Source organism: Mastacembelus armatus, chromosome 4, assembly GCF_900324485.2.
Source record: "Mastacembelus armatus chromosome 4, fMasArm1.2, whole genome shotgun sequence".
Taxonomy (NCBI): domain Eukaryota; kingdom Metazoa; phylum Chordata; class Actinopteri; order Synbranchiformes; family Mastacembelidae; genus Mastacembelus; species Mastacembelus armatus.
This window is the reverse complement of record NC_046636.1, coordinates 26,789,643-26,814,976: the sequence shown is the minus strand read 5'-3', so window position 1 is coordinate 26,814,976 and position 25,334 is coordinate 26,789,643. Positions and strand designations below refer to the sequence as shown.

Below are 25,334 nucleotides of genomic sequence, written 5' to 3'. Positions count from 1 at the left end.
ATCCACTGTCCATATGAGAGCTGGAGTCAGAGCTGCCAGTCCTCCTCCCTCCCTCCCTTCCTCCCTCCCTCCCTCCCTCCTCTCTCTATCCCTCCCTCCATTCTTCCCTCCCTCTCTGCCTCTCCTCTTTCATTCCCCTGTAGTTTTTTTACAGCCTCCGCTGAGACTCTATTGTGGCAATTGCATTAGCCTTTAGCAAGCGGGGAATGGCTCTTAGTGCCTAATGCAATGTTGTGTCTCTTTGTCTTTGTCTCTCCTTATCGCTCTTTGCTCTCTCTCTCTCTTTCTCTGTCTTTCTCCCAAGTGTCTGTCAGTTTGACATGTACACGTACACATACACACCTCTCCTTCCTTCTTTGCAGCTTTTCTTCTTCCTCTATGAGTTATCCCTTAAAGGGACACTGTCTCCCTTTTTGCTCTTTCACGAAGGTGCTGAGGTGCTTTGTAGAGTCCAGGTGCAGGATCATATTTCTGGAGGCTGGGAGGCACTGATTGTGTTTCTCTGTTTGCTTTGTGATTGTCTCCAATGTTTCCCTGCTGTTACTGAGCTAATGGTCTATTGTGCCACTGCAGTACATGTGTGAGTAGAATCAATGAAACAACAATGGGCAGAAAACACCACTTCATTTATGGTCACAAGCATATTGCTTCACTAAATCATTCTGGAAACTTCAGTTTTCCACATGCAGGCTGTTTATTCTTACACATAATATATAGCCTATATTAAACCTCATGCTTTTAAATACAAGGTGTATTTGACCCCAGCACCATTGTTGAGCCATTGCTGCCTGTCAAGCTCTCCTTCCTTGCAGGGCAGTACATTCAGAGCATTGCAGTAATAATGGCTGCAGATTACCACTGAAATCCTTGGGTGGGTTCTTGATTTCAGACACAGGCAGAGAAGAGAAAGCTACAGTCAGTCTGAAAGCTACAATGACAACTGGTAGAAGCAGATTTTGTTGATAAAGTCGACTGAAAATGTCTCCACATGATTTAACGTTGTGATTGTCCAATGTCATGCAATGCAGGTAACATTTGCTGGGACTCCTGGGGTGTAGGTTTCTCTAAACCCAGTAAAGAGCTGAACATTTGCATCTGAATGGTGGGGAGGCAATACTCAAGTCCATATTATGAAACTTAAAGAAGCGCTTAGATGTAATCCATCTTACAAAAATAGTAGCACAGAAATATATGAAAGAGTAAATGTTAAAGATTACAAAGTCATATCCACTGCCGTCTCAAAAGCCCAGGCATCAATATGTTCAACCCAGAAAATCACTCTGTCAACAAAGCCGGAGGACGTGTGGCCGTGTTTCATCAGCAGGCACGATGCAGCAGTTTTGGACTTGGCCTTTAAGTCTGACACTGGAGAGTGACAGCGGGCCCAGAGGAGAGAGCCTCCTGTAAGCACCAATTTTACAACACTGTGTCCAAAACAGCTGTTCTGTCCTGCTGAAATGTCTTTCAAGACCCTCGTACGCGTCGCACAGAAGGTCAGGCTGTGTGAAATGACTCCAGTTTGTTAAGAGATAGAATTCAACGTGCTGCACATGTGAGTAAAAAGTAAAAAACACTCACCAGGGACATCCACACGATGCCCCTCTGAGGGGGAGCCATGGCTCCCTGCTCCCCGCTCTAAATCTAAAATGATTAGAGAGCTGCAGCAGAGATTAAACTGTATTTCACAGAGTATTACATGTCCAGACATAACATTCATTAATTAAACTCTTGTGTTCTCTTTGAAGTTAGATAATATCTTACAAAAGCAGTTTGGGGGACAAGAATTGCAGCCCCTGCAATGTTCTTGGAGCTGTGTGGCCGTCTCATAACTCACAGCTACTACACAGCTATCGGTGCGATCTATCATTTCAGCGCACAAAATTAGACTTCAGTGTCTTTTTCCAGGCTTGGTTTTCTCTGTTTCTGAGCTAACAGCAAAGGAGGCTGCTGATGCACTGACTTTCTCCTTAACAAATGATCTGGGTGTAATAGGCACCGCAAATTACCAAAAAGCCTCTTCTCACTTACCTCTGATGGCACCTCTCACGCAGACAGTTTAGGTCTTATTGTCCAGGCTCTCAGATCTCTGTCTCTCAGATTACTGCACCCATGTAAAGGAGATGAGTTATTGTTTGCGACGCTTAAAGCTGCATTCATTCATATCTTTATATTTCTGTAACACTGGCTCAGATGAACGTGTGAAGGCTCCGTTGTAGTGAAATTATCATCCCTTAGTGTGAGCTCTTGTTTTAGGTTTTCAGCTCACTACTGCTCTCGTCCACCGCAGGGAAGGATATTTCCCTCCAAAGTTGGTGGAGACCAATTATTATTGCAAATGATCAATAATGTTGCTCCATAAAGTCTAAAACCATTGAAACTTAACATACCTGTCAAGGAGAAGAATCCATTTGCATGGTCCACACGCAAAAAAAACATGAAACTAATTTTTAAATGCTTTGAGCGTCACAAATAAAATTCCATTCACCTCCATTGTAAAGGAGGCAGGAACCCCAGAGACTGAAGTCTCAAACCCTCGGGAAATAAAATCTGATTGCAAGAAAATACTACCCACTCTGAAAACTGCAGAAAATTAATCAGCACTGATGAAAGAAAAGCTTCACAGGATGAAAACTGATGTGGCATCATAGCATTAATCATGGATCATATAGGTGATGCTGTCTCAGCACAAAACAAGTCATCTTTCATTGCAGCGATCATTCCTCATGCCAAGGTGCTGATGTCTGTCTGTATTTCTCATATCGTCCCTCTGAGGTTATTTGTTTGTTTAAACTAGTCTGAAGCACTCAGACTTTCCAGCAGACTGAGCCAGGATAAGGCAAAGAGGCAGGGTGACCGACTGGGATCCTAACCTCATTTTCAGTGACTAAAACCAAACATTCACTCACATACTGAGCAGAGTGGCTTTTCACTGCACGCAATGAGTTTCACTCTGTTACACATTTCTGCGTTCGAGCATAAACACAATGTCACACAGTGTTTGTATGATGTGGTCTTGTTTGCAGAAAGAAAATACTTGACTCTACTTCATCCTGGAGAACGGGTCTTCCTTTTTACAGGCAAGGTCACATGGCTGAGAATTACAATCCAGCAGATCTGTTTTCATGCCACCCAGGGCAGATCCCAGCCTTGTCAAGTCAAGTCTAAAGTCTGATCCTCTGAGGTGAGACTTGACTCCAAATCCAAGTTTGATGACAAAATATGTAAAGTATTTGATGCACTTATCAAAGACTGACAACAGAGAGATAACAGGAAATGAAAAAGGGTGTGGGATGGTTGGAAAACATGCAACAAATGGCCCGAGTGACCTTAAACATTGTGATTCAAAGTCTTTAACCTGTAACACAAGACGGACATGAAGTGAAAGACACTTGTCAAAGGAGCAGCAGCTTCAGTCCTCTGTCTGCACACGACGTGTCCAGGTTCAGGACTGAGCGTAGACCACCCACATTTTGGCAGCACTGGAAAACCCAACACACAGACTTGTGTGTTGGGTTTTCTTTAAAATGGAAGAATAACAGGCTTAAAACGTGAAAACACATTCCTGGTCACATAAGTACATGAGTAGAGCAAATGAGCCGTCTGCTCGTCAGGTGCACGTTAAACGGACGACTGGAATACCTCCCATGTGGACAAGCAGAAGGCCACAGGGGCAGCCGTAGCTCACAAGTACTCAGCAAATAGCTGAGAAAAGGGGAAAGGTTTGAAAAACTGTTTTGGACTTCAACTCTCAAATAAACCTCAACAGTCAAGGCTCATGTTGAAACTTTTGTGGCTCGAGGATGACCCAGTTCTGCAAGATTTATTCTCTCTTAAGGGTAAATGTTTTTGCTGCATGTTGCTCGTGTCCCGACCGTCTTCGTGATCTCAGACTGAAGTGCACGCTGTCAGGGCGGAGAGATCGAGGGGTGAGGTTGATGACAGACTGAGGGAGGCCGACAGCCTGGCTGCCTGTCTTTGACTTTTCCAGGGTGGGCTGAAGACGGTGCCAGCAGGGATGCCATGCATGGTGCTGTGCCGGGAAAAGGAGCCTACGCAAGAAAAGGGAGGAGGGACGACATTCAAACACACAGGCATGTTTTTATGCACTCGCACTCACACACACACGCACACATATGTACACACTTGTTATATAAAAGGGCTTCACTAAACAGGAACCCAACATTTGCAAGCATACACACACACATAAACTGACAATAACACAGACACACATGCACAGGAATTCAGAGAACACCCAGCTACAAACAAAACTCTTTTACACACACACACACACACACACACACACACACACATAACCTATGCAAATGAGCTCCAGAGGCTCCATGGCATGTGGCAGATACCCAGTCCTCCTGCCCACATCCTGTTTCCAGACCGAACCAGCACTCGCCTCTTCACACAGCAGCATGGTTGCAGATGAAAAATGACACTGATGAAAGAGTTTTCTTATGTTTATCACTTCTGTTTTTCTCTCTAAATATAAAATCAAACAAATCAAACCCCTCCCAATTCTTTGTCTTTTATCTGCAGCTCTGTGCATCTGAATGCAGTTGTCAAGGCTATTTGGCTCCATTCATTTTGCTGATCAGAGGGCACTTCGAGCACTGCAGACGCTTGCAGAGACGGGGACCTGGACTCTGATCACGTAGCTGAACGTCACATTATACAGCAGGTCCAGTTTTTCCAGCTTCTTTGCGGCATCGGTAACTTCAGTGGCTTCAGTTTGAACACCTTCTCCACAGCTGCCCTCAAATGTTCGCCAGTTACAATAAGAAAAAGTAATAAATACAAGCCAACACACACGCACACACACACACACACACAAACGGTAGATGAAGTGAAAATAGACACATATGTTGTCTAAAGCTCAGGGACTTTTTCGCTGTAAGCCGTTAAAGAGAGGGATTGTGTGTGATGCAGGCTGCCTGCAGGGCTCTCTGTTAGCATTTTCACTCATTCCTTTCCCATACTTTCCGAGCATAGGTCATCTGCAGCTCCGCTTATAACAAACTTCACAGCCACAAGTGCTCATTTTCAATACTTCTCACTTCTCAGTCCAACGCACAGGACTGCACACCTTATTTTTATTTTAGGAGAACATTCAGTGTTTCACTCAGTCTGCTGTTCCCACACCAGACATTTTGATCGACCTTAGCAGGAGAAGCACAGGTGTAACAAATAACATGAACAATGACTCAGTTACATTCTATTGTCTCAGTGAACCGTGACACCGAGGCGGTGTGCACAATATTAGAGCCCGGAGCATTATGAATGTTATTAATTATACCTGTGCTGTTCCTGATATGACACAGTGAGTTATTGAGAAATGGCAGCATATAAAAGTGAACTTCAAAGCTGAACATAAAGTAGGAAACACAGATGGAGACTGTGAAGTGAAGCAAATTAACCACAGGAGGGAATCCCAAAGGTTTTATTACCCTTAATCCAGTACACAGCAAATCTCTGTGGGATTACCTTAATCAAAAGAGGATGTCAAAAATCAGCAGCGGGTGGAGGATGGAAAAAGAAAAGAAGGTGAAGCAGAGAGAGGGAGGAAACAGCAAATAGAGTAGAGTGGCAGTGGAAGAACACTTGAAAACAAGACGGTGAAGAGAGATGGAAGAGTGGGAAGTAAAGATCCAGACACCACACAGCAGGTCAGGTTCTTCTCAGTGGTCCTGCCTGTGTCTCCCCAGGGACAAACAGAAGCCTTCACATCTGGATGACACACCAGCAACCGGCATCGAAGGAAAGGCGACCGTGGAGGATCAGACAGGTGGGCACACATAGACACAAGAAATAAAACATATACACTGGTCTACACATGTGGGCCGACATGCACACACAAAAACAGGCTTTTTAAACCACTGCTTTACACTTACTGAGATCAGCACCACAAACGTGCAGTTTGCCCTCCAAAGAGGTGGATCCTTGATATACACTAGTTTGTGTGATGTACCTTTCTCCTTGTGAGACAACATTATTAGATGCTGCAACTGCTTCCTAGTTGTTTTTCTTCATCTCTCACCTCCAACAGTGCAGTGCACTACAGGCAGCTCTCAGGAGCACATGTTGGACCGTGCACCCAGTGGGGCACGCGGAGCAGAGGGCTCCCCAGATGCTCCTGGATTCTCAATCAGCCTAACACTGCCGCAGGTGATGGACGACCTGTGAGGGATGATGAATCGACCGCTGTCAGGTTCTCGTCACGTCCTCATCTGGAATTCAGCCATAAGGAGAGAGGAGTGTGTTGTACTTTAAAAATACAACTCACATCTCCTGAGGCTAGATGATTATTACAGTAACACCGAGTATAATTACAGCATGTGGTATTAACGAAGTGCGGTGTGAATGTTGTGAGACTGTCACTGATGAGTAATGTTAGCGGCCTTCACTTTGAGATGACAGGATGTACGTTCGCCCTTATGAAAATAGAAAAACTACAGGTGGTGAAAATATTTTAAAATCTAGTAAAAAGACAGAGTGGACAATGAATATGTCTGAATCAAACTAAAACATAAATAGACTCTAGTTAAACTATTTTGACTATGAACATACTAAGATAATGTTATTGGGCACATTAGGGGCTCACATGTGGATTTTAATACAAGCATTTTTTTGTCAAATATCGTATCTGTGGAGTTTAGAGACGGTGCACTTTAAAACTCAGCCAGTACAGTGCTCCTTTCAACCAGCTGGGTATAGGTCCCATACATGAATCAACAGCTCCATAAACAAAACACCAGCAGCACCATAAACGATGCAGAGTGAGAGATGCAGATTTTCCTGTTTCTACTCCCCATTAGCAGTCGATCATTATCGATACCGTGAAATCCTGTGCAGATGTTTTTATTTCTATGTGTTGAGTGCTGTGAGTGGGGTGTTCTCTAGAAGAGGCAGTGTTTCAATTGATTTTAACCAAAGTCGTTGGTTGTACCGAAACATTTTCGACCGTAACCGACCAGCAAACCTTCATAAACTGTAGATTCACTGTGAAATCCAAATAAGTCATCACTCTCAGTCAACAGCTGACAAAAACCTCCACTCAGAATGGATCAGCTGTGGTTTGACCTTCACACTCTGCTCTGCTCACTCATTTCATCACGTTTTTCCTCCGTCTCCTGCATGCAGCAAGCAGATGGATCTGAGTTCTTGGCTAAGGCCTGAGTGTTATCTGTGCTGAGCGAGAGAAACGCTTCCTGGTAGCTTCAAAGCCAGCACATTCTGTGCACTTCAACCCAAAGAGCCTCTCTGCTATCACGAATACCATGAGGTTCTCACTGAGGTAGCCGGCCTGCTTTATGAGGATCAGGAGCACAGATGTTTCGTGTTTGTGTGGAGAGATCAGGTTAACGCCCCGTGCTGATACTGTGTAAGCACATAGATCGATAAGGTGAGCGTCCGAACTGAGATATCCACGGAGAAGTCTGTGGGTCATCTCGCACAAATCTCAGGGCAAGTGCAAACAGAAGCAGACGGAAACCATTCCCTCTGTCCTGTGTGCCTCAGTCCAGATTACTTCCTGAAAGTTCACTAGAATTTCAATCACGTCCCCTCCTCCTTCCTCCCTCAATCGAGTACATCTGGCAAACGGCAGCGATATTTATATTCATAACAGACAATGAGCCCACAAGGAAAAGAGAGAATGATACAGAATAACTCAGGCAGTGTGTCTCAGGAAGCAGATACTACGCTGAAACAACCGTACGGTCATGAGTTGCTGGCAGACATTGGACTTCTCTCATAAACCTCCACCGGCAGGCTGCATAGAAGACAGCAAAGCCTCCGACCGTCTGCTCAGGCCTCTGCATCATCCCCACAGCAGCATGGTCAATTACAAACCAGATGTGGCGAAAGCCTGAGGATCAGGGCTTCCTGACCGAACCAGATCAGCATCTCACATTTGAATCTAGCTCCTGATTTGACTGAATCCAAGGCCCCCGAGAGAGAGAGAGAGAGAGAGAGAGAGAGAGAGAGAGAGCATCTCTGTAACTGTCATCCTGTAAACACACTCTCTTATGGTGGTCATTAACATGCTGAAGGAATTTGTTCAACATTTTGGCAAAAGCACTGATTCGCTTTGTTGCAGAGAGTGAAACAAGGAGATTGATATCATCCTCGTATCAGACCAGAACTGATGAATCTATAGCCAGGAGTTAGCTAGCTTAGTTTAGCTCATGGACTAGGAACAAGCAGAAAGCCTGGCTCTATTCGCAGGTAACACAATATTCCCTTCAGTAGATGTAGTGCAACCTCACAGTGACAAGACTGTGCCCAGTCAATGAATTGTTCCCTATAAAGCCATCACCATTTTAAAATAAGTTTAAAGAAGCTGGACAGAGCAAAGGTGGTTTAAAGTCTAAGCATCTGTTGGCTCAGGCTTTATTCTGAATGGTCAAACAGTTTGAGCAGCACTGACATTCAGGCTGGATCATTCAGGGAAAAATCATGTTTCCCAAAATGTCAAACTGTTCCTTTAAGTGGCATCATGAGGTTGAAAAATACTTTGTAAATGTCAGAAGTTTGAACAGTGAAATGTTTTAAGTTCTGATCCAAACCCTGGAGGTAACTGTGTCTTGGAAAATCCCCAAACTTTGCCCTGTGCACGCCTTTACCCTGCACGATATTTTGAACTGGTCAGTGTACAGTAAAAGTGAATATATTTTGGGATGTTGGGTAATTTTCTTGTTTATACATTTCCCTTAACTAACCTGTTTTACTCCTTAAAGTGACGTACTACATTTCCCACAATGCATAAAGGGGCTGAATTTGTCTCAATTAACTGTGGGTTTTGTGACCAGTTTTAAACAGCAAAGGGAACAGTGATGGGGGAAACTGGTGTTTGCTAGAAGAGCCAACAGCCTCTAGTGTTATTAACAAATTCAGCTCTAAATGCACAAACACAGACGATACTAAATCTCCTGTTTCTCTCTCGCTCATCCGTCCTAAACCTGGCTGGCAATCAGTCAGCAATCAGACCAATCAGACTGGCAAATAACCAAAACAAACTGCAGGAGGGTGAGCGATGGTCGGACGGTGCTCCCATAGGCCCGATACGACCTCTGGACGAGGCGGCCTCATGACTAATTGGTGTTTAAGCTCAATCACAGTCAGCACACTTCCTACTCCTGTGGCCTGCTAAATGGCTCTATTCTCTGTGTCAACCCCCCATCTCTCTCCCTCTCTCTTAGCTCCCTGCTCTCTTTCTTCCTCTCTCTCCCTCCAGGGTCTCTAACAACCCCCCTCCCACCCCTTCAGTCTGTCTGTCTGGACCAGAGGGAGGCACCGTGGGAGTTTAATTGCCTCGTTTTTCCATGAAGCCAAGTTCATTACATTAACAGCTACGGCCCACGCTGCATACTTCCAACCTGCTGCAATTTGTTTTCGTATTTATTAGGCTGACAGAGAGGCAGCTTCCCGCTCAGCCGGGGGAGAGAGAGCGATCTCTGCTGGGTGAGGGAGAAGGTCAGAGGAAGCTCGGCAGGCACAGGCGGCCATTGGGATGCGCCAGCGGGGCAGAGGAAGCCATGACAGGGAGGCACGGGCGAGGAAGGCCAGGCCTACTCGCACTAGGAGAAACCAGGGTCACTCATCTGAGGATGCAATGAGGCGGTGAAGGAACTAAGACAGCAAGGTCAGAGGAAGTGTTGATGCAAGAAGTTAGCATCACTTTTGGAAGGATGGAGGAAACTTTTAGAATAAATTGATACCAGTATCTCTAGTTAGGACAAAATATGTTAGTATATGTTTAGTATGATTATTTGTGCTTTACCAGAAACAGCAAGCACACGTCGCCTTAATGTGTTATCAGCCACAGAGTCTTAAAGCTGCAACACTCAGTATTTATATATCAGCAATGAACCAAATGATTGTGTTGCAGTGTGGAGGATGACACACGTAGTGGCAAACCCACAAAGAACTGTCCAGTACACTCTGCATCTTACTGCGTATTTGTTCATTTCTGTTTCAAGTCATGCTCACCGAGTAGCAGCAGCGTACTCAGCACCAAATGCCAAACAGATCTAGTTAGCACCTTGCCACAAAGTCACATTTAAAGCAAAAAGGCATCAAAAAGTCATCCTTTAAAGCAAATCTAAAGGATCAGTCAATGATGGACTTATATTCACCTGGTGACCACAACACAACAGTTTGTTGCAAGTGTGTCTGCTGGTTGTGAAAATGTTTGCTAACATGTTCTCAATAAATATTTTCTATTGCCTCATATTTTTAAGAAACCATGTGTGTTTACGGCTTATTCTGCTGCCTCCACATGGCCAGACATATATTAACGCTGCTTTTTCATAGGTAAAAATCTGTCATGTTGCCTGTTGAACACGTGAAGACACATTAACCACTGGAGACCACCTCTCTGCTATTTCTGCCTGTTTTCTGGAATATGCATCATAATGCACCACAATGGAAACTGAAATAATAAAGGTCTTAAAACACAGATCTGCTCTATAAAGCCAGGCCACAAAATCAGCTGGCATTATGCTTGATTTCATATTGTGCTTTAGTGAACGTCGTTTCCCAAGATTGCACTAAATCAGATTAACAAAGACCACCTGACATGCAGTGAATCTGCTGGAAGTATGTGCGCAGTTGCTTTGCCCAGTTGGTAATCCAGGTTTAATAGGCGGACAGAAAGACATACAGGAAAGCATTAGACAACATCGTGTTGCTTATGTTCCCAGCATGATGCAGAAAGTGGTTGCCACATACACAAACACACACACATGTCTCCATTCATGAATTTCTGTGTCCCACCCTATAGTTCACGCAGTACTCACGGGCTGTCATGACACATGCATCTTTCACCAGCCTGGACTTCCCACTTCGCCACACATGCTGCACAGACATGCTCGTATGGGCGAAGCACACAGGTTTAAAAATAAGCTTCTAAGATTTCTGTATTGCAAAAGTGTGAATCCTCCACAAATCCCTCGGCATAGTAATTCAGAGACAACATGTACCCTTTATTGTTGTGCAATGACTGTGTAGACACCACCAGCTAATCTAAAACAGCAGCACTAAGTGGATCTACTCAAAACCTCCCAAGAACCACGGCGAGAAGGCAGAGGGGAAAAACAGATAGAGTGAGGCAGCAAGACAGAAAAGACGTGGTAAAGAAATAAATGGAAAAGAGAAATTAACAGGAGAAAACAAGACAATAGAGAGAACAAAAGGAAGCAGGAGAGAGACAGGCTAAATCCACTGGCCAGCATGAGTGAGCGCCTCTGAAAGTGGATATGAAGGCGGATGAGCCACGCCAGCCTCCTCTGACCGCATTAACAAAACCTAATGGAACGGCTGGCTCCAAGAGGCCTCGTCATCCATTATCTGACTGTTGCCCCGCGCAACCGAGGAGGTTCAATGTCTCAGCGGCTGCAGCTCAGCTGTCATGCACTGTGCTCTCCCTTTGTCTTATTTTCACTGTCCTTAATGAAAATGACTGGTAAAGCAGTTGCCCAGTATGTAAAGAAGCCATGGAGATATTGCTTCCACTAGGGCTGTGCCCGCAAATCACTGTAAATTGGCATGAGGAGGAAGGAAAAGGATGGTCATAATTGTCATTGAGGGGCAGCTGTCATCTCAGGAAACCCACTAGATCCATCATTACCAGGTCCTGTTGAAAACCTCAGACTGGATCTGGGTGTGATTTAGGAGGAATAATTTTTCTGTTATCTTGTATTTTTCTTTCATAAAATTATCTACTCAGCTTTCTAGCTCAACATATTGAATTAACTAACTAGTATTCTTTCTTTTGGCAGTGCGATACATGTTTGGATGTTAAATCATGATAAAATGACATGAAAATGCCACAGCTGTTGTATTTGTTGTTATAATGTTTTAACCACTGGGCGAAGATGATGTGTGGGGACCTGGTATTTTTACAGGTTTTTGTTGGAGTCTAGAGAACAACATTTACAGGATTATTGGAACAAAGTGAATCGCCTGTACAGGTGCAGGACAAACAAATTAAAAACAAAAGGAAAAGGAAAAGCTGCCCACAGCTGACATTTCCAGGTTTCCACGTTTCAAGTTTCAACACAACACAGGCCACATACATGGACTAAATGGGGTTGGGATCCAATGACCGTTTAATTAATCATTGACTAAAATGATTCAGACATATTCTCCTCATTCCATGGACCTCCTCACTCAGGTTTATCAGGCAGTTCATTGTTGTTGTTTCATTAAGAGGAGGACTGCAGTGGGTGGTGTTCTAGGACGTGCATGACTCAGAAGATCTGCTCCATAGGTCTTAGTTTGAAAGACCACCATTGTGTGCCGACAGCGGTGTCTGTGTGAGGAGCTCGGGCCAGAGAACACGCCCTCTTACAGTACACCTTTGGTATTCTGTGATTCTGACCTTGTCGTTGAGTAATTTAAGCACTTTGGTGTAGCTGGTGTCTGAGCAGCCTGGCAGTGTGGTGAGAAAATGACAGCATCCTCTGAGAATGGGAAGGCACAATAAAACAAGGGGCTACTTACATAGACATGCTATACAGAAATTACTTACTTACTGCTGGGTAGCTAATCTCATTAATCTGGTACTTACGCACGCACACACACACACGCACGCACACACACACACACACACACACACTGACTGCACCTTTTGTGTGGTCGCACAGAGAAAGTGTTTTTCTGTGGTCGGGGGTCCGGAGAGAAGGCTAGTCTGATTCAGGACATTCCCAGGAGCACTGGAAAGAAATGAGGACACTGAACAGCTCATGCATTGTGTGTGTGTGTGTGTGTGTGTGTGTGTGTGTGAGAGCTTTCGAGTCCTCCCTGCGGTGTGCACTGTTGGGAACAAATGTTTACGTTTTGCACAAGGCGACATCAAGAGAAAATGTGACGTCATACATTTCTGTGAGCCACTGTGCACGTTAACCCTGTGAACACAGGATGTTGTGAATTTTGAGGAATTAGAGTCACTGGACATGACTCACACACCATCCACACACCAACATTATTTTCCTGTTGAAACAATTGTTTCTTTCTGCTTTTGGCTTCAGCGGCTTCTGTTCGCCCAGACAGCCGGTCGTCTGAGCCGACCCCATATGATAATTTCTCAGTAAGGTGAAATCATTACAGTGACTTTCACCGTCTATGCTAAATTAGTTTTGTGCTTTGTTTGCTGCCTGCCCTCTCACTAGCCTGGGCATGGACTACTCATACAACAGGAAATAATGACGCCAAGGTCCATTAAGTGGGATGGCAGGACATCATATCAGCATTAATCTCCCACTTAGCAGAGCAGCCCCAGGAGAGCGAGGGAGGGAGAGAGGAGAGAGAGAATATGATTTTCAGCTCTTCCCAACTGGACTCAGGCTTTCAATTTTTATTACTGGTTTCTGTTATAATAAAACTTTGGGCAGAAGGTCTGGTGGAGACATTGATTTTGGTGATCCCATGATCTTTTGTCTAGTGCCACAATCAGGCCACAGTTTCCGTCTTCAAATCTCTTCACCTGTTATCATAAACAAACAAAGTGTCCAGTGCACGTTGATGGTGCCAGTGTGAAGAACCTTTTGGATCTTTTTAGAACCTTATTACCTTTCTCTCCAAGTCACACTGATATTAATTTCATCTAGTTTGCCTTCAGCTCAGTGAAAGACGTGTCAGCAAATATAACTATTTTAACAATTCACAGTAAGATAGTTTTTTCTTATATAAAACCTAAAATTGATTAATGCTAATTTTGCTGCACGTAACTTCCATACACCAGGAGTCTTGTTTGCCACTTGTTCTACTGTCATATCTCATTCACTAACCCCATTCATTCAAGATCAGGATCAACAGTATAGGACACAGAGCCAGGGCTGCAAGTGATGATTTATTTCATGTGCCAGGTATTTTTCTGAAGATTATCTTTGAAAATAAAAAAAAGAGTAGAAACAGAAATAAATAAATAAATAAACTTAGTTCTGTCAACTGCAAAACCAAATATATTCAGTTTATTGTTGAGAAAACCATCAACTCCTCCTATTTAAGAAGCTGACATCAGAATTTTTAGCTATTTTTGTCCAGAACAATGGTTCACTGTTCTATTTGATTTTCAAATGATTTTTAAATTCATTTTCTGTCAATCAACCAGTTGATTAACTGATTAATATTTACAATTGTTATAATTGGAAGAAAATGGCTACAGACACTATATCGATTGACAAGATAAAAACTGCTCTTAACATCCTACATTTCAACAACAGTGTCACTTCAGGGGCTCAGTTTTTTATTTTTTTTTCTGCACTGCTTTTAATTTAAATGATATATTTTTGTATCCAATATTGTCCAGTCTAATTCCACATTCATAAATAATAAAACGAATACTACTACTAATAATAATAATAAAAAATGCATTATTATTATTATTACTATTATTTTATTCTAACAATAGAGATGTTTCTGTGGTGTACAGCGCCACCTGATGACGTTAAATAATACGCGGCCTATAATTACAGCTGCCCCTGGCGATCCCTGAAGGACCCTTCACTCCACTCAGTTTCAAATGTGTAAATTCACAGCAGGTGTATTATTTTTACCGTAACGTATTTTAACGCGTGTTTTTATCGCTCACTCCACTACAGTGTATGATTTACTTTTATTTTTATTTATATTTATTGGACGTCCCGGTCCACGGCAGCGGGTCGTCCAACTATTCGCCTGATCAGAATTCGGGTCCCCGGCTGTCGGTTCCGGAGCGACAGCTGAGATTATCGTCCCGTCCTTGTGTGTGCGCTCGGTTTACTCGCCACGATGTTTGAGGAGGCAAGCGAAGTGTTTGATAACATGTTGAAGGCGTCGTTTCCCTTCACCTTCATCGTGTTTATCCCCGCGGTCCTGATCCTGGTGTCCCCGCTCCCGGCGGAGGCTGCGCATGAGTTCGCGGTGTACCGCATGCAGCAGTACGACCTGCAGGGACAGCCTTACGGTCAGTCGGCCCGTTCTCCGCTCTGCACCCGGGGACACATCAGAGAATCTGTGCCTCGACTCGGCCAGAACCGGCTGGGTCGGCAACCAGCTGTTTCCGGCTGTTAGCACCCAGTGACAGGGTCGCTAGCTGGATGCTAATGTAGCTTAGCATTGCTAGCAGGCAAAACCAGCTCAAGTCCAGATCGCTGCTCCTTTAATATTAAAGCTGAAACTCGTCTGGGTGATAATCCAACAGGACACCCGTCGGTTTTGACGTGAGCTGAAGTTTATTAGGGCTGTGGTCCCCAATCCTGGTCCTCAAAGACCCCTGCCCTGCTTGTTTTCCAACTCTCCTTGCCCTACTCCCTGCTCATTACCTGGATGAGGTGTGTTCAGCCAATCAGAAGTGGGGAGGGCAGGGGTCCCCGAGGACCAGGATTGGGGACCCACTGTATCAGGGGATGAAGGATTTTTAAACCCTCTCATGACTCTCATTAAACGGATCTAGTGATCTGGATCAGGATCGGCAGGCACACATTTGCTCTTTCTTTTTGGCATGAAGACAGAGGAGTGCACGTGTTTTTGTTGATCATCTGTGCACGTGGTCTCCCCAGGTACCAGGAACGCCATCCTGAACACAGAGGCCCGGACTGTGGAGGCAGAGGTACTAAGTCGTCGCTGTGTCATCATGCGACTGGCGGACTTCTCCTATGACAAGTACCAGAAAGCCCTGCGCCAGTCGGCGGGGGCCGTGGTCATCATCCTGCCCAAGAACATGTCTGCTATGCCCCAGGACATAGTCCAGGTAACATCACACCTCAGAAACCGTAGCTCGGGCTCTTTCGCCTGTTTCCACTGTGTGTTCGTGTAAAATGCAAAATGATGCAAAAAGCCGAACTGAGGATGCTCCTTTCCTTTCCTGTCTTCATCCGAGAGAAAGTAGTTCCTCTTTAGCCGAGGGCTAAATGTGACACATGCATTTAGAGCAAAATGTCCAAAAGAGGCTGGTGAGGAGACTTTACAGTAAACGTGATCTACAGATTTAAATATTGGGAGAAGTAAAAGCTTCAGTCAGTTTATTTGGATCACGTGTGTTTTTCAAGGTCAAACCAACCTTGGTAAGAAAATGGTAGTTTCCCAGTTTATAACTGGTTTTACAGGACCTGCTGTGCACTGAGTAAGCCTGGTGTGACTAACAACAACATGAGGCTTTAAGCGGAGAAATGTGAAAAAGCCTGTGTGGCCCGTTGCAGCAGCTGAATATTATTAGTATCACTTTAGGTGCAGTTTGATTACATAACCATTTATGGTGAGTTATCACAGGCTGGTTTTTCTGTCCCTGTAAATGTGTGTGTTCTTGCTTCCTCGCGTCCATGCGTTCCTCCCAAAACGTCATTTTCTTCAGATCGTTCAGGGTTGAAGGAAATTTATCCGATTTTTTTTTTCTTTCAGTTTTGACCCAACAGTTTCTCACTGTGACAATCCGAGTCGAGGGTCTGAGTTTCTCACACAGTCCGTTTCCTTGTGTCTGTCCTGTGCAGCAGTTCATGGAGCTGGAGCCGGAGATGCTGGCTACTGAGACCATCGTCCCCGTCTACTTCGCCATGGAGGACGATGAGCTGCTGTCCATCTACACCCAAACCCTGACCTCGTCCTCGTCCCAGGGCTCTTTGTCGGCGGCTGAAGGTCCATACTCGTTCCCTCCAGCCTCAACCTGCTTGTGTCACATGCTCATCACCGTGCTCATCGACGCTGATCATTTGTCTTTCCCTTTCATTCTCTTTTCTTTCTGTTTGTTTTCTGTCTTTGTTGTTACTGCAGTGCTGCTGCACACGGCCACAGCCAACGGTTTCCAGATGGTCACGAGTGGAGCTCAGAGTAAAGCCATCAGTGACTGGGCCATCACCAGTTTAGAGGTGAGAGATTCCATGAAGGAAACTGGGCTGAAACAGACCATGAGAAATTGTTACCGTTACTCTTTTGTTCCAGAAGTATAAGAGACTGGAAAGGTTTTCCAGTTTGTCATAACAAATCACTACCACAGTAAAGTCACTAAAGTACTCATGCTTTGATTCTTCATCTTATGGGTTTTATTTAAAAGAACTGGTTTAAAATAGAAGAAACTGTTTGTACAAGCTGTTCTCTGGAGCTCAGAGCTGCACAATAATGTTGCTTGGTGGTTGGGTCTGCTGACTCCCAGCAAAACTGCCCTGGAATATACCTCAGTCCTTTTAGTGTTCGTTTTAGTTGGCGTAGATTTTCTCTGAGTGTGCGGTTCAGTTTCCACCCACACTGAAGAGGCGTTCAGCTCAGATAAACTAAAGGTTTGGCATGAAATAAAAGATGTTTTATTAAAATAAAGGTGTGTTTTGAGAAGTTAGATAAATGAATTCAGGTGGACGGTATGGGCTCTAGGAAATTAGGAAGCAGTCGTCAGCCGACATCTGCATCTGTAGCCTGAAGTCTGTAGTCTGTAGCTCGAAGTCTGTAGTCTGTAGCCCGAAGTCTGTAGTCTGTAGCCCGAAGTCTGTAGTCTGTAGCCCGAAGTCTGTAGCCTGTAGCCCGAAGTCTGTAGCCCGAAGTCTGTAGCCTGTAGCCCGAAGTCTGTAGCCTGTAGCCCGAAGTCTGTAGCCTGTAGCCCGAAGTCTGTAGCCCGAAGTCTGTAGCCCGAAGTCTGTAGCCCGAAGTCTGTAGCCCGAAGTCTGTAGCCTGTAGCCCGAAGCCTGTAGCCCGAAGCCTGTAGCCCGAAGTCTGTAGCCCGAAGTCTGTAGCCCGAAGTCTGTAGCCCGAAGTCTGTATCCTGACGTCTGTAGCCTGAAGTCTGTAGCGTGCAGCCTCTACTGCTGCAGTTTGCACGTGAAGCTTGGCTGAAGAAACATCCTGTTGTATGTTTGACAAAGGTTTAAAAGGTTGGGTCACTTGAATGTGGGGCCTTTGTCTGTTGCCAAGACGATGTTTACTGAGGAATTGATAACTAAACCTCCAGCCTTGTCCTGTGGCTTTTAGCCTCAGTTCTATGTGTTTTTAACTTACAAGAACCTATTTACGAAACCTTTTGGACTGAACAAAAGCTCTTCATAAACCACCAGTGCAGTGCTCAGTGCTCAGTGTGTGTGTGGTCTGAAACACCACTAAACTGTGTGGACTGAATCCCTGCGATGTTTAAATCAAAGGACAGGTTTAATCCAAGGAGTTTAACTTTATCAGTGTGTGTTGTTACAGTGATAAATAAAGTCTGTTTCAGTGTGACTGTTTACATGTACACACATTCTGTAGTCTGATCACTGGCAGTGCTGATTATTAAGTGTAGAAACTCCAGCAGCAGAGAAGTGTTAGTCCAAGACGTTCTAATCTGAGCTTTGTGTTAAAATCAGTAGGATAAAGTGGTTTAGTCTCACTGTGGGGGATTAGGACACACGCAGAGGTTTTTCCCAGAGGTCTGCAGTCAGGAAGTTGCAACAGTGCACAGCCTTGCTTCTGTCTTGACAGTTTAACACACACACACACACACACACACACACACACACACACACAGGGTCACTTGTTTAGTTCAATTCAAAGCTGCAGGTTTGATTCTCACCCAGTCTAACGCCTCTGATGCTGTTTACCAGGGTCGCCTGGCTGGAGTTGGAGGAGAGGACCTGCCCACTATTGTCGTGGTGGCTCACTACGACTCTTTTGGTGTTGCCCCGGTAGGTTCACTGCTTCCTTCTTCAAATCATCCCTGACGCCCTGAAAACATTAAGGAAATATTTTCTCTGCAAATATCTGTTGAATTAGAATAAGTCATCTAGCTTCCAAGTCTTAATATGGTAATAGTTCAGGAAATAACAGTAATTCATCACAGCTGCCAGTGAAAAAAGAGCAGGCCAGGAAAGTAATCTGGCCCTGTGTGTGTGTCTGTGTGTGTGTGTGTCTCTGTGTGTGTGTCTCTGTGTGTGTGTCTCTGTGTGTGTGTGTGTGTGTGTGTGTGTGTGTGTCTGTGTGTGTGTCTGTCTGTGTGTGTGTCTGTGTGTGTGTGTGTCTGTGTGTGTGTGTGTGTGTGTGTGTCTGTGTGTGTGTGTGTGTGTTATGTCCAGTGGCTGTCGTACGGGGCAGACTCCAACGGTAGCGGTGTGTCCATGTTGCTGGAGCTGGCTCGTCTCTTCTCCAAACTGTACACCTACAAGAGGACACACGCAGGGTGAGCGATGACACCGAGACCATGTCACCACATTCAGATTGTTTCTCCGTTTTTAGCTCCACTAAAAGAACAATTTTCTATCACACCAACAACTCAGACACTCTGCACACTGACTTTAGGTGTGTGTATATGAGGAAACTGTAGTAGACCTACTGACCAGATAAAGGCTGTTTGTTTTTAGCATATTGGTTAAGGTTGATGTTGTAGCTCTGAATACTTTTTGACAACATCTGTGCCCTCCTTCCTCCAGCTGTGAGACTGAACATAATATGATCTGAGCTCTGAGCTTGTGTCTAAATGTGCTTCACTGAAGAATCATGTCAAGGAATCTTCTTCTTCTTCTCCTTTGGGCTGCTCCCTTCAGGGGTCTCCACAGCCAATCATCTGCCTCCATTTAACCCTATCCCCTGTATCCTCCTCACCCACACCAACTATCCTCATGTCCTCCTTCACTACATCCAAGAACCTCCTCTTTGGTCTTCCTCTAGGCCTCCTTCCTGGCAGCTCTAACCTCAGCATCCTTTTACCAATGTATTCACTGTCCCTCCTCTGAACATGTCCAAACCATCTCAATCTGGCTTCCCTGGCTTTTTCTCCAAAACATCTAACATGAGCTGTCCCTCTGATGTCCTCATTCCTGATCCTATCCATCCTCGTCACTCCCAGAGAGAACCTCAACATCTTCAGCTCTGCTACCTCCAGCTCTGCCTCCTGTCTTTGTCTCAGTGCCACTGTCTCTAAACCAGACAACATTGCTGGTCTCACCACTGTCTTGTCCACCTTTCCTTTCATTCTTGCTGACACTCTTTTGTCACACATCACACCTGACACTTTCCTCCACCCGTTCCAACCTGCTTGAACACGTCAAAGAATCATGTCAAGGAATAACAGACTTTTATGACACTGCATAACCCAAAGCTCCTTATGTTGAATCAAAGTCAACACATGTCCCTTGACACTGTAGTCAGTTTAAAGTATGCTCTATGGTTTATTGTCTAGTACTCATATATTCTAGTATCACACACCATCTGGTTCTTGCAGGGTGTTAAGTTGTCGGGTCGACCTGTGTGTGAATCCTGTTGTGTTTCCAGGTACAACCTGCTGTTCTTTGTGTCTGGCGGAGGGAAGTTTAACTACCAGGGTACCAAACGTTGGCTGGAGGACAATCTGGACCATACAGGTACTGTTCAGTATTCTTTAGTCAGTTAGCAGTAAAAATGACAGGACAAATGTAATGATTCATTATATTTATTACGTGGCCCGTGGTTCACTTACCATTTAAAACATCCTGTGCCTCTCGCTCCCTTCGTCAATAGACTCCAGTCTGCTGCAGGACAACGTGGCCTTTGTGTTGTGTCTGGACACTCTGGGGAACGGAGACTCTCTGCACCTCCATGTGTCCAAACCTCCTAAAGAGGGAACCCCCCAGTTTTCTCTGCTCAAGGAGCTGGAGTCGGTGAGTACTGAGGCCTGGTGCACCTCAGCCCGCAGCCTTTCATAAAACAGGTAAACATGCAGATGTTGCCAGTTGCTGCAGATACAGTGGGGAAAAAAAGGTTAGTGAAGCCTGTGGAACGATCTCACATGTAAAACTTCAAGATGAGCAGCTTTTTTATTTACGTTTCACTTAGAACCAAGCAGTCTGTGTTTCAGTGCTAGCACAGAAATCACCGTATTGTTGTTGTCCACACTGAAGACATCACTCAGACATTCACAGTGTTGGCTGGACAAAGTGACATCATCAAAGGCCGACTGGAGTCAGGTGTTGGCAAACCTGGAGTCCAGTTTCTTTGACTTATGAAAAACACAGACATGTAACGTTTGCTCCTCACCACCTGCTGACGTGAGCCCTGGCTCTTAGAACTCTGTTATTAACTTAAGCACATCGTGTCTGCCAACACAACTACAATCTGTAATACTCACCGTGTTTTTCTGTTCCTCTGGCTCCCCTCAGGTGGTTACGAGTCAGTACCCCGAGGTCAAGTTCTCCATGGTGCACAAGAAGATCAACCTGGCTGACGACATGCTGGCCTGGGAGCACGAGCGCTTTGGGATCCGCCGGCTGCCCGCCTTCACTCTGTCCCACCTGCCGTCACACCGCCTGGCTCAACGCTCCAGCATCATGGACGTGCGGTCAGTGTCCCTCTCCTCTCGCCACGGAGCGGGAGAGCCCCCTGCTGGGTGGGTTCATTACTGCAAGTCTCTGAATCTCCAAAAGACAATAGCGTCTATCGTAGCTGCTTCCATTTGTGACTTAGCTGTTCTAGACCCATGTTCTCTCACCTCACCTTAACTCCTTATGTCACATCATGTGAAGTCTCTTTTTTTAAACCCCTTCAGTGGCAAGATGGGAGCGTTACAGGATCCGATCATGCGTCTTCCATGGCTGTAGATGCAGATGTGCAATGAGCATATGTTGTCTTCCACTCAGTTTCTGAATTGTCTTCTGCTCCTGTAGCCATCCATCTCCTTAGTGTTCTTCTCACAAACGTCTAAGTGTCTGCAACTGTGTGCTTGTGTCTTACAGGCCTCATGTAGACGTGAAAAAGCTCAGCAGGAACACCAAGGTGGTAGCAGAGGCACTGGCCAGGGTCATCTACAACCTCACAGAGAAGGTATGAAAATATGGGGAAGTCTAATCCAGGCTCTACATGCTCCAGCTGTTTCCTTCCTGTGGTGTGATTATTTTTGTTGTTCTTGTGTCCTGCTGCACAGGGGGCCCCTGGAGACCTGCAGATCTTCACTGAACAAATGGTAAGCCTCTAATCGTACACGTACGAGCCTGACATCCCGTTTAGATCGACTCTGACGCGGGTAATTACACAAATCTATGGTTCAACAGTGTAGAGACACATTAATAGTACGAACTTTACATGAAGGATGACGGCCACATTTGACATCTCATTGTGTTAACCATATTTGTTCTAAATCACAGACTCATCATAGTATCAGTCTGAAACAGACTGAAACTCATTTCCTGCCAACACAGGAAATAACTCATCCCTGATGTGTTTCTTATGAGACCACAGACGTCTGATAAAAGAAAATCACTATGAACATTTAGCTTTTTATGTATTCAGTTGTTACTTATCCAAATAATTTGCTAAAATGGTCGTTTTAGTTGAAAGTGAAACAGTCCATTCCTAATGTATTGGTCATTTGATTATTGTGTAAGTAGCACATGGTTTGCGTCACACCAGCAGGTGCAAGAGGAGCAGCTGTCAGCGGTGGTGGACTGGCTCACGGCGCAGCCCCGAGCCGCCCAGCTGGTGGACAAAGACAGCAGCGTGGTGTCCACTCTGGAGTATCACCTCGGACGCTACCTCAAAGACGTCAAGAGACACTACGTTAAAGCTGACAAAAGGTAGAGACCAGTGGGCACGAACATGAAATACCGACGCTCTTTGTCAGTATCAGCCAAAGTACGAGGAGTCCTAAGGGTTTCTGCCTTTGTATCTTTTCACTCGTGGTAAATGAGGCACCAGTGCACTAGACCTTAGCTGAATGCAGAAGATATCATGTCACTTTAAAGTCACCAGCCTGTTTTCTGTCATCACTAATGAAAGTGTTTCACTTTCTCTTCCTCAGGGATCCAGAGTTCGTGTTCTACGACCAGCTGAAGCAGACTATGAATGCTTACAGGTACGCTGTAGGGATCTCCTCTTAATCCTCTATTTGGTCCACACTAACATCCACCAGTCAAAACCCTCCATCACCGTGTGTCTCACTGGTTCTTCTCTGGTGACCCTCAGAGTGAAGCCTGCGATTTTTGACCTGCTGCTGGCCGTGTGCATCGCAGCCTACTTAGGGATGATGTACCTGGCTATCCAGGTAAGTGGCCCGTCGCTCCTTTGGCACATGCACCACGTTACATAAGTGCAACACATCAGTGTCACGTGAAGTGTAGACTGTACACTAAAACTGTCACGCAGCATGTGGATAAATCAGTATTAAGAGTCACAGCCTTAATTTTGGACATTATTCTTGAAGTTGATTTTAAACTTTGGTCTCTTTAATGGTCCTGTTGTCTTTGAATGAAGACGAATTAACATCTTTGAGAGTGAGAGTTGTTTGTAAATGTTTTGTGGGGAATGTCAAATGACCATCTCTGGTCTTGTGGTCTCTTTACAGAACTTCGGAGTCCTGTACAGCGTTGTCCGTAGAATCACCCAACCCAAGGCGAAGACCCACTAAGCCCCACCTTCTTCTTCCCCGCCCCACCTTTTTCCTGAAATCCAGAAACTCTAGCCAGTAAGAACACAGACGCTGGGCCAAGCTGCTGTTGTCTTTTGGTTTTTAAACCAGCAGAATCACTTCCATCTCTTTTATCCTGATCCTCAACTATGATGTCAGATCCTGTCCTGCTGCCAGCTTAATCTGTTTGGTCTCATGGACCAAAATAATCAGGAATGATTTTTCTCTCCACTGATGTCTTGTCATTCATTTCAGATACTCTCTTGCATTGGGATGTTTCATATTTGACTGTTTTGTGAGATGTAAACCGTTTGTCCACACCTCAGATAGGTGCAGATGAGGCTGAGAGAGAGAGCGTGTGTTGTGGTACCACTGATCACTCTTCATGCCTGTCCCCAGTACAGTGATCATTCTGCCAAACTGACGTCAGAGAAACCCAACACAGGCTTTAACTTAAGAGTTTGGTTGTTAAAGGAGAAGTTCACACTTTTTTTTTTCAGCTCCGTCTTAACCCTGTACGCACATTCCCATAAAGGCCATGTCGCTTGCTGTGATCATTCCTTTCTATGCAACAAAATAAATAGTTCAATTATCTGAAAAATGAATTGATTATTAAAATACAAAAGGTTTATCAATTGAGGCTTCAGCCCTATTCTTCATACAATTGGACTGATCACAGCAGCCACTAATTGTTTCAGTGTAAATGTGTGTGAGTACTGAGTTAAGAGATGTACATGTATATGTATATGAAAGGTGAACTTATCTTTTAAATTCTCAGAGAAAATGACTCCTGTCGAACTCAATGTTTACGAAAAAACGAGTTTTCTACAGTAAATATAATGTGAAGTGTTTTGATGATCCTGATCGCCGTGACTTTATTCAGTCAACTGAACAGGGAAAATCTTAAGAGTGAATCGCTTCCCAATATTCAGTTGCACATTTTAAGCTTTTGACACCATTTTCTGTAGGTTCAGGTTTGTTTCATGTGATTGTCTTATTTGCCTTTTTGAAAAATACTCAACAAACTGCAACAAACTTTCACTTTCTTTGTCCGATCTGCAAACCTGTGTAATAGTACGAGTCCAGTGCATCACGGGATGAAAGTCTCTTTTAACCAGAAGAAAACTGGTCGTGCTGAGCGGGAACCTTTGCTGACTGACTACAATGTGAATTAATCTGAATTTTTTAAAGCCAGGTTAGGATTCTGGTAAAGTCGGCACAGAAATAGTTATTCGTTAGGACACTAGCACAATATTTGTGTGATTAAATGGGATAAATATATAAACATATGTGTGTATAAGTTCAACAATACTGAAGCGTTTGACCTCGTCTCTGCCCTGGTCTTGCCTGGTTATGGGGGAATCTTTTTTTTATTTTGTATTTTCCACGTGTTACTGCATGGCCTGTGAACCCACATGAAATCATCACAACAATAACAGGATTTTATTTTTACCTACCACCCCAAGGGAAATACTGCGTAGTACATTTTTAATTTATTGAAGTAATCAGTTTTTATGTGTGCACTGAAATGAAACTCTCCTTTGACCTGAACTCTGCTTCACCTCATCCACGACACTTGATCTTTGCAATGATGATTAAAAATAAATGACAGAAATATATCTCAAGCAACACGTGTGTTGTTTACTGATATGTTTTATTTTATGGGAAAAAAAAGAAAAGGTAGAATGGTATTACAATTTTATTACAAAAGAGTAAGTACATGCCTTTCTTTATCAAGTGGTCAGATTTGAACTTGTTTGACAAAAATGGGGCAATTTCTATAACTTACACTGTATCAATGGTCCAAAAACATTTATCATTAAAATACACTTTTGATTTGTTAAAATATTTGATTCTTCCTAGAAGGTCATAAAAATTCCCAGATTATCCCTTTTCAAATTGTGATCTACTAGTGAAAATTAAAAATACTAATAAGTTACAGTGCAATTTCTAAGAAATACCTGCAGGGCCTTTGTGCCCATCGCTCTCTACTCACCACCTCCCGCTAACACTCGCCTCAGAG

At 44.4% G+C, this 25,334-nt stretch overlaps 1 protein-coding gene across 3 annotated transcripts; it reads left to right on the top strand.

The window, feature by feature from the left end:
• The first annotated feature begins 14,686 nt into the window (after window positions 1-14,686).
• ncln (nicalin) lies at window positions 14,687-24,940 on the top strand. Of its 3 annotated transcripts, none has more exons than XM_026304807.2 (15): window positions 14,687-14,790; window positions 15,549-15,739; window positions 16,476-16,620; window positions 16,756-16,850; window positions 18,546-18,626; window positions 19,014-19,117; window positions 20,209-20,297; window positions 20,434-20,573; window positions 21,072-21,298; window positions 21,645-21,732; window positions 21,833-21,871; window positions 22,318-22,481; window positions 22,706-22,759; window positions 22,870-22,948; window positions 23,249-24,940. In XM_026304807.2, exons 2-15 carry the CDS (start codon window positions 15,623-15,625, stop codon window positions 23,309-23,311), a joined length of 1,485 nt encoding a protein of 494 aa, XP_026160592.1. In that variant the 5' UTR covers window positions 14,687-14,790; window positions 15,549-15,622; the 3' UTR covers window positions 23,312-24,940. The 3 variants fall into 3 exon arrangements, with proteins under 3 accessions (XP_026160592.1, XP_026160591.1, XP_026160590.1); XM_026304806.2 differs by having other exon boundaries at window positions 14,694-14,953; window positions 21,072-21,250; XM_026304805.2 differs by having other exon boundaries at window positions 14,694-14,953.
• The last annotated feature ends 394 nt before the right edge of the window (window positions 24,941-25,334 follow it).